The sequence below is a fragment of the Peromyscus californicus genome, unplaced genomic scaffold (assembly GCF_007827085.1).
Source record: "Peromyscus californicus insignis strain IS unplaced genomic scaffold, ASM782708v3 Scaffold_6__1_contigs__length_162567912, whole genome shotgun sequence".
Classification (NCBI taxonomy): Eukaryota; Metazoa; Chordata; class Mammalia; order Rodentia; family Cricetidae; genus Peromyscus; species Peromyscus californicus.
The window spans coordinates 114,811,039-114,820,668 of record NW_026294584.1 but is presented as its reverse complement, the minus strand read 5'-3'; the positions used below and the strand labels follow the sequence as shown (position 1 = coordinate 114,820,668).

The 9,630-nt window shown below is 49.2% G+C and overlaps 1 protein-coding gene across 1 annotated transcript in view; it reads left to right on the top strand.

The window, feature by feature from the left end:
* The first annotated feature begins 510 nt into the window (after window positions 1-510).
* Window positions 511-9,630, top strand: part of Eif4e3 (eukaryotic translation initiation factor 4E family member 3) — a 43,196-nt gene continuing 34,076 nt past the window's right edge. The window contains exon 1 of the mRNA XM_052722218.1: window positions 511-662. Within this exon, the coding sequence (XP_052578178.1) occupies window positions 538-662 (125 nt within the window). The 5' untranslated portion in view covers window positions 511-537. The remainder of the gene's footprint in view (window positions 663-9,630) is intronic.

Sequence of the window (9,630 nt, the reverse complement as noted above, 5' to 3'; positions counted from 1 at the left end):
ACCACTAGGCATACAAAGCTTCAATACTCCATGGCCTCAGTGCTGCCAGATTCCATCTCTGTCTACTACCTTGTTTCTGCACTCTCAGACACTGGAGTCTCTTTATCTGTTCGGCCATTGGTCCTCTCTCCATCTATCTGTCACATCCAACTGTGCTTCCATCTGCCCTTCCATCCCTGCATCCCTCCTCCAGCCATCTGCCAGCCTTCCCATCCATCCAGTCTTCAGATTGCTGGTATGTCAATCCATCTCTCCTTCCTCCCTCGCACTGTTGGACTCTGAGACTCCATCCACACTGATCCATTGGCCGGACCTTCCATCTGTCCTTGGCCTCAGCTGCAGGGCCAGCCGGGTGACTGTTCTTCTGCCCTTCTCCCTCGGGTCCCCTGCTTTGGGCGCAGGCCGGCCGGCAGGCCTTTGTTGGGCTGGGGCAGGGCCGAGGCCGGCCGGGGCGGGGCGCGGGGCGGGGCGGGGCTGGCGCCGGGAGACTACTAAGGCGCTCGGGTCCGCGCGTCCGCGGCCTGGCCGGCGGAGAATATGGCGCTGCCCCCGGCCGCCGCGCCCCCCGGGGCTGGCGAACCTCTCGGCCTGCCGCTGTCGGCGCTGCGGCCCGAGCCGAGCGGCGTCCCGCTGCACTCGCCCTGGACCTTCTGGCTGGACAGGTGAGGGCCGCGCCCCGCCGCTTTGTCTCGGCCGCGTCCTCGCCCCACGCGCGCCGCTGCCTGGGGTTCTCCGGCGGGCGCAGCCAGAGTTCCGCGCGTTCCCGGATAGCGTCCAGCCAGCCCGACCGGGAGTCGCGGCAGGCCGGGAGAGGCTGTCCCCCGGGGCGCTGAGCTTGCTGCTGCGACCTTCGCAGCGACAGCAGTCGGAGAAGTTCGGCCAGCGGCGGGGAAGCGTGCGGGCCGGGCTGGGACCTCGCTGCGGGCACCTGCGCCTCTGGCCCAGGCAGGGGGTCTGGAGTGAGCTGGGGCTTCTGTGATCCAGGACTGCTTTGTGGGGACAGCTCAGGTGCCCTCGCCCCCCCCAAGAGGCCTCAGCGGAATCCCTGTCTAAAATAGAAACTTTTCGCACCACCCCGGGTCTCCATCCTGCCTTGTTTTTCTTCACAATGCTCAATGCCACCGCGTTCCTCCAGTGTGAACTTATTTTCAGTTTGTTCCCTGGCCCTCTGTTGGTTGCCCTGAGCGAGATTCACAGAGCAGGGGCTGGCTTTGGATGTAGGCAGAATCCTGCACCTAGATCTGTGCCTGAGTGGTAGTAGAACGCCTACTTATGGTGCATGTATAGATGCATGGATAGCCTGTCATCTTGATACCTGTCGCCTGTGTGGGTCATGACAACTTAAGTTCTTTCCAAAAGTGCTTGGGAAGTTTTGATTAAAAAACAAAAACAAAAAACTGTGTCTACCATGGTTTAAGAGTTAGGAGGAAATGTTAAGAGTTAGGAGGAAATGTATGTGACAGTTTCCGGAGAGACTTAGTCTTACAGGCTACACTGATGTCTTTTTTTTTTTTTCAATTTAGCACCAAATGCCTGCAAGTTTTTTAAAACTGATACTCCTGTTTTAAGTGAAGACAGTCCTTTTCCTGGTGAATTAGCACCTACCTCTAAGAACTGACACCTAGAGCCAGTTTGCTTTCCTGGGACCCAGAGAAGCTGGGGGTGGGGGAAATGGGGTGAGTCTCATTTGCAAAACATTTTCACTTTCATTCTGAGTTTCCAGCATTTGACTATCATAACAGAAGTGGTCTTGGGGTTTAGCGGTCATTAGCAAAGTGAAGCCACGTCTTTGTTGTCAAAGGTGTCCTCTTGCTGTGCAGTTGTTACTGGCATCTGTTTTATCACACTCCTGCCTGTGGTCCAAACTGCAGACCTGCTGACCCGTAGAAACAGGATGGAGAGAACTCCACTTTCAGCAGATTTAGTCTACTTAGAATGGTACATTTTAGGACTATGCTAAGGTGTCGATGCTGTGTGCCCAAATGTGCTTTCCGAAAACATCTAATGTCTTTGAACATAAGAATATGCAGGCTGGTGGTGTAGCTCAGTGGTAGGGCAGGTGTGCATCATGAACCAGGCCCTGGGGTCAATTCCTAACCCTGAGGCAGAGGGAGAATAGCCTTCAGAATAGGTAGCTCTAATAAAAGCACAAACTATATCTTTCTTATATTGATTTGCACTTTTCTCCCCTCTAAAAAGTCAATACATGAAATGTGTTATTTCTGTAGTGTCTAAACCTTTCATAGAGACGCCGTATTCATTTAGAAATTATAACTAGTTTCAGCATTGTGCCTGATCCATCACCTCATAATTTTTATTGAACTCTATTTTACTTCTCTGAGAATCTGTGTATTTACAGAGGCTCTACCCACCCCCAGGCATACTCAGGGTTGTGAACATCTCAAGTTCTAGAAGTTAACATGGAACTTTCCCCCCAGAGAAGCAACATTGCAGGAAGTGGTAAGGTTCTCTCGAGAGCCTTGCAGGAAGCCCAGCCTTCCCTCAGTCCAGAGACCCACAGCATCCAAAGGCCCCCTGCCACCTGGAGCTTCCTTTCCGCACCTCCCTCTTAGGAAGTCCCGCGATCATCTTGCCCAGGCTCACCCAGCTGCACTCCATTGTTGAGTGAGCACAACTGTGGCATTTGTCGCACAGGGCTGTTGTGAGCTATGGATGTAAAGTACTGAGCAGGTGCCTGACGTGGAGTAACAGCTTAATAAGTGCCGTGTGATGGGGCAGAGGAGCTAGCTGGGTTGGCAGATAGCTGTGTACACAGGAGGACCTGCATTCCCCTGCCTCTTTCTAGGACCCAAGTCAAAAGCCAGGCACAGTGGTGCGGTACTCCTAAGTACTCATTCAGTACGTATGGTCTTAGAACTGAGGAGGCGGAGACAGGTGGATCAGTGACACCCACTGGCCAGCCAGTCTGTCTTTACTTGGCGAATGCTCCAGCCTAGTGAGAGATCCTGTCTGGAAAAGACCAAGACAGACAGCATTACTGAGGAAAGACACCTGAGGTTGACCCCTGACCTCCACATGCATGCATCACTGTCTGCAGAGCAGCTGATATGAGTTCAGCAAGAGGAAACCAGCATCCTCCATCCATTTCCCTGGTGGGCAAATTGGAGAACCCTTCAGACGTTACTTGCATTTTAAGTAGTCAACTGTAAAAATCCTTGCTTGGTTGAAAATCAGTGGGCTATGTGGCTAAGAATGTATGTATGTGGGTCAGGACACTGGATGAAGCGACTTCTTCCCCTTCACTGGGTATTTAAACTCTGTCCCCTCATTTCTTGCCTTTACTCCCATTAGTGTCTGTGCATGTTTCCTGGTCATTGTGTGGTGACCTCCTTCCTTCTGTTTCTCACAGAACCCAGCCCTTGGGCCTGTCCTGCACAGGGCTGCCACCCAGGCACAAGGCAGGTGTGCAGCTCCTGCTGAAGCAGGAGATGACAGATCACCACAGGCAGATCCTCCAACCTGTCTCTACTTCCCACGCACCATGCTGCTGCCTTTTCAGCTGTCCTCACAGCTGTCCACTAATGTGTCCTGAGCTTAGATATGAGCAGTTAACAGTTAATGCCATCTCTATCCTTCCAGTTTCTCAGCCCCCAAGTTGTGGAGTCATCTGTCACCATACTTGCCCAGCATAGAAACTGAAGAATAATGGGAAGACTATACTCTTCAGCTCCCACTGAGCACCTCTTACTGCCCCGCTCCTCTTGCCGCTGCCCTGCAGCCCATTGGCCTCCTTGTTCTTTCCCTAATGTCCCAAGCATGGGCCTGTAGTAGAATATTGCCTTAAGGTGTATTACTTTTGTTTATGTTGCATTTGTTTAACTCTGTAAAGCTGTGTTACTGTGCCTGTCTAACACACTGGATGGTCTAGTAAAAAGCTGAACGGCCAATATTGAGACAGGAGAAAGGATAGGTGGGGCTGGCAGGCAGAGAGTATAAATAGAAGGAAAAATCTTGGAAAAGGGAATTGAAAAGGAAAGAGCCAGAGAAGGAGGGGGACTCCAGGGGCCAGCCACTCAGCTACACAGCAAGCCACGGAGTAAGAGTAAGATTTATAGAAGAGATGGGGAAAGCCCAAAGGCAAAAAAATAAAAATAAAAATAAAAAATAGATGGGATAATTTAAGTTAAGTAAACCTGGCTAGAAACAAGCCAAGCCAAGGCCGGCATTCATAAGTAAGAATTAGCCTCTGTGTGTGATTTATTTGGGAGCTGGGTGGCAGGCCCCCCAAAAGAGCAAAAAACAAACAACATGGGCCTTTGCCCCTGCTGCTGCTGCAGCTGCTGCTGCTGTGTCTGTCACTGTCTGGACTGCCTTCCCAAGTCTGCTCTCTGAATCCTTCCAGTTTCGGCTCCTATGTCACCTTCCAGGTGAGACCTCCCCTGACCCCTGATGTGGAAGGGCACACATGCCTCCACATGTGCACCCTGAGTCCCTGACGCGTTACATTTTGTCTTTAGAATCTTCACCCTTGGCTGCTCGCTTTCTAGAATGTGAGCCTCTGAGGGCAGAATGTGGACTTTGTTGTTGTTGTTATTACTGCTACTATTATTAAGTTGTTATTATTATTACTTAATAATGCAGAGCTTCTAGACCTGGCATAGTGTTCATAGTGGCGTTGTATTATTCCCATAGCAGCTGTACTGTCCTGCAGTGGCTTGTTGCACTTCTTCCCATGTCTGTCTGTAACCCTTAACTCTCTTCTCAAGTCTGGACACATACAGCCAAGAGCCAGGAGGTCCGCAGTCTGGATGCTCTCCTGATTACCCCAAGGTGGAGCTGATTTCTCCCCAGCATCTTCCTCTTCTGCTCACTGCCGTTGCTTCATCCCCCTACCCTACTACCAGCGTTTCAAAGTTGTCATTTCTGTCTGATCCTCGAATCTTCTTTTCTGAGTACCCTGCTCCGTCCATATCTGTCCTTCTGTAGTCTTAGTCACCCTTAGCAAACTTAGCAAAGTCTAAGACACCCCCTCCTCCCCACGAGCCCCTCTCTTTCTGCTGGCCCTGGTCATCTGTAGCTCCAGAGCAGAGCAGCTTGCTGAGGTGTCCGCTGGTTCCCAGTCTCCTCCTTCCAATGCCCTGTCTGCGAGGTGACCCTTCTGAGCATACACCTGATCTGGCCCTTCCGGCCTTTCTTACCATGCAGCAGAGGTGACTTCTCTCTCTCATTACCTGAAGCTGCTTTTGCAGAGGCGCGTGTGGTCCAGATGAAGCGAAGTTCTGGATCTCTACCCGTACTTCTACCAAAGAGGTTCTCAGTGGTGAGGTGTGTTGGGTGGTGCTTTAGATGTCAGCCACAGTAGGTTGTGTTTCATTTTGTTTTTCAAGGTAGCCCAGGCTAGCCTTGAACTCTTGATCCTCCTGCCTAACCCTCTGGAGTGCTGGAATTTCAGGCAGGTGCCACCACATCTGGCTTTAGACATGAGCCATATTTGCAGAAAAAAAAATTACTTGTTTTTGTTTTTTGTTTTTGTTTTTTTTTTGTTTTTTTTTTTTTTTTTTTTTTTGGTTTTTCGAGACAGGGTTTCTCTGTGTAGCTTTGCGCCTTTCCTGGAACTCACTTGGTAGTCCAGGCTGGCCTCGAACTCACAGAGATCCGCCTGGCTCTGCCTCCCGAGTGCTGGGATTAAAGGCGTGCGCCACCAAAACCTTAAACTTACAGGTTATGGTACCAATTTATGTTTTTCCGTTTTAAGCTCAAAACTCTCCTTTTGACCTGGCCATTACCTTCTCCAGTTCCAAAGTACTTGCATTTGTTCCCCCGCCTCCCAGTAGCAGCAGACTTCTGATGCTTGTCCTGGTAGGGACTTCACTGCTAGTGAACTTTGTCTCATGAGCTCCTGCTGTTTGTGAAGCAGGATGACTCCTGGGCTGCCTGGAGGGCCCGGCTACCACAGTGCTCCTCAGTCTCGGTGCTTACAGCTTCTGTGACTCTACAGCATTTCTTTCTAGGCAAGCATTCTACTATGGCTGGTTTATCTTTTGTCTCTCACTCTTGATGGTGAGATGCTAATGTCTTCAGGTCTGCGACCGAAGGGAATACCTGGTACATAGCAGGCACTTCGTATTTGTGGACTTTGTTGTTGTTGTTATTACTGCTACTATTATAAAGTTGTTATTATTATTACTTAATACATGTATGTCTATAAAGTGCATGCATGTCTGGTGCCCACAGGGACCAGAAGAGGTTATCAAATCCCCTAGTGCTGGAGTTAAAGACAGTTGTAAACTGTGATGTGGTTGCTGGGACTTGAACCCAGGTCCTCTGGGAGAGCAGCCAGTATACTTAACTGCTGAGCCATCTCTTCAGCCCTGAACTTCTGTTCTGATCCCAAAAGTGGACCATCTACCACCAACTCCACCAAATTTGTGTGTCTGAGGTATAGTGTGTGCGTTCGCGCTCTCTCTCTCTCTCTCTCTCTCTCTCTCTCTCTCTCTCTCTCTCTCTCTCTCTCTCTCTGTCTCATAATCCCTAGCATGTGCTGTTAAAATGTTAGTTTCTACCCTGCCCAGGACCACTCAGTAAGACCTCTGGGTATAGAAGATCATGAACCTGTTGCAGATACCCCTTGTTTCTGAGCTGGAATGTCACCTGTATATGCCTTGATTCTATGAACTGAACATGTAGAAGTGAGTCACTGATAGGTGAGAGTGAGGCCATGGCCACAGTGTGTCCTTCCCTCTTAGTGGGCCACCTCACATGCCACATGCTTCAAGGGCTTCAGGAGTGAAACTTCAGAAGTATGAAATCCTAAGGGACCTACCTTGTAGTGTGTGATGCATCCTGATGCCTGCTCGTGGTGTGGTCCATAACCCCAAATCTGACACCCGGAGGTGGGGCCAGGCTTGCAAAAGGAGACCCCCACATAATCTCTCATTAAGTGGCTTGCATGGATGAAGTCAGCAGAGGACACAGGAAGAGAGGGACAGGCATTGACCCTCCTCCTCTCCCACTCTTGCCCTTACAGCTCCACAGACTCTCTGAGTGGCTGAGAGTTTTATTTTTGTGGATGGTTTCAGTATTGATCTGTCCGGCAGTCAGTGTTCTTCCCCAGGGGATGCATGAACTCTCCACATGTGGACAAGTGGATACTTCTTACAGAATGGCCCAGGGCCTTAAATATCAGCATCCTCACTTTGAAAAGTTACTCACCCTTGGCTGGTAGTGACTGTTTAAAAAAAGCTATCTTCCCACTTTTCATATTATAGATGCTATTGACTTGTTCTTAAACCCGAGGCAGCAGGCAAGAATATCGATGCTGCATGATGGTGTCTCTGGAGTCAGTCGGTCTTAGCAGGGTCTGTGAACTTGTGTTGTCCCTCTCCACCTAACTTCTGACTCCAAAGGATTAATCGTAAGTTGAGATGAAAAGAGCCCCATGGCTGCTGTAGAACAGGAGTGACAACATTTGGAGGTGAGGGAAATCAAAGCCAGATAAACATGTAGAAAGAATGCTTGGGTTATGCGGACAGCTTCAGCAGATGCATCGCTGCCAACAACAAGCTCAGCCCCTTTTATATGTGACTCTCAAACAGGAAACTGGTGTAGCCGCAAGCCACAGATCTATCTAAAAGTGATTAAAATGAATTCATCTTTAATGGAGTGAATGATGTACGAGGGGCGTACTTAATCATGGTCCTGGGCCTGTGTGTGTTTTCCCTCTGACAGCTGAGCCCGATGTTGATGTAAATTGCTCGGGAAGGGTGAATGTCAGCAGACACATCCCTGGCTTTGAAGCTTTTCCCTTTCAAATTTGTTCTCTTGGCTAAAATGAAATCATCTCCTGTAGGACGTAGAATATTGTCATCATTCATGTTTTTCACAAAGTGTATGTGCACTGGGCATATAATTGGAGATGTCGTACTATATAAAGCTGTAAATTGTCTTTCCCCATCTTAGCCTGTTAATATGACATGCATAGTACTCCTGTGTGTTAGACAGTGGCCCAAATGCTGTATAAACTCAAGTACAAAGTCCTCATGACATTGCAATCAATGTCTCAGTAACATCTTACAGATGAAAACATTGAGGTCCAGAGAAGTGCCCTGCCTCAGGTCACATAGCAGTGCAGGAGAGAAGCAGGATTGGAATAGAGCACAGGGTGACCACCTGGAGATTGTGAGCCCCCGACCATTGCTTTCTTGGGAATAGGACTTCATTCTCTCATGTATCGTATCATGCAGTGGCATGGATTTAGAGGTAATCTCTTCATTTCAGCCATTCAACTTTAAAGATGGGGAAACTGAGGGCTGCTTTCATGGAAGTTTTAAGCCAAGGACTCCCTGCATTAAACTTTGCAAAGAGAGCTAGGGAGATAACTCATTGGGTAAAACAATTGCTGTGCAAGCATGAGGCCCTGAGTTTGAATCTCCAGGACTCACTTCACGCCAGCCATAAGAGCATGCCTCTGTGATCCCAGCATTCCCACAGGGAGATAGGCAGCAGACAGAGACAGGAGAATCTCCAGGCACTTCTGGGCCAGCTAGCCTCAGTGGAAGGCAAAGACCAACACATAACCATCTCACATTTGAGCTCATACTCATCTCATGCATCTCTCTCTCTCTCTCTCTCTCTCTCACACACACACACACACACACACACACACACACACACACACACACACACACAGGGCGGGGGGATTTTTACTGTAGAGAATATAGAGAACCCTATCTAGAACCCCACATCTAAGCCCCCGGACAGGACCATCCTTCATAATCATTGATCCTGTTGCCTTAGTGATATCTTTGGGTAGTGATGAAGGCTCTATAAGAACAGTGGTTTTTACATTTTGCTCATGATGCTGCTACTCACTGTACAAGGTGTTTGCATTTCTTGTGATGATTTATTCAGAAGATGCAGGACCAGCATGACTAGAAGAAGTATTGGAAATCCCAGGGACTTAGCATGTCTGGGACCTAGACTGTACCTGCCTCTAACAAGCTCCCAGGTGTTGCTACTTGTGGATTGATCACCCCTCAGGTCACCAAGGTGCAGGGAGAGTGTGGGAAACCCTGACAACACTTCTGCTTTGTGAGAAGCCTCACCGAGTGTCTAGATGGCTGGGGAGTAGTGCCATGGCCATGGGAAAATTGTTTCGGTAAGAACTGACTCCAAGCCCCACATGCAGTGGCCATGTCTTTACAGGTGCACCTTCATGGAGAGTTTTCACCAAGTTGAGGATTGCAAGGTGTGGTAGTAGGGTTCCTTCAAGGGTCACCACTGACTCAGGATGTCAGCCAGCTGTGGCTCAAGTCTCAGCTCTGCTACTGCCAGTGGTGTGTTGTTTAGTGAGTTCCTGTACCAGCCCAGCCTTAGTGATCTTATCTGCAAAGTGGAGATGGAACATGACGTCCACATGCAGAAGACATGTAATCTCTTCAGTTGCCGGCACATGATATCTCAGAAAGAAACAGAGGACAACATGATTTCAGACATTTGAAACGTCAGTGAAGAGAGTATTTTTTTTTTTTTTTTTTTTTTTTTTTTTTTGGTTTTTCGAGGCAGGCTTTCTCTGTGTAGCTTTGGAGCCTGCCCTAGAACTCGCTCTGTAGACTAGGCTGGCCTTGAACTCACAGAGATCCACCTGCCTCTGCCTCCCGAGTGCTGGGA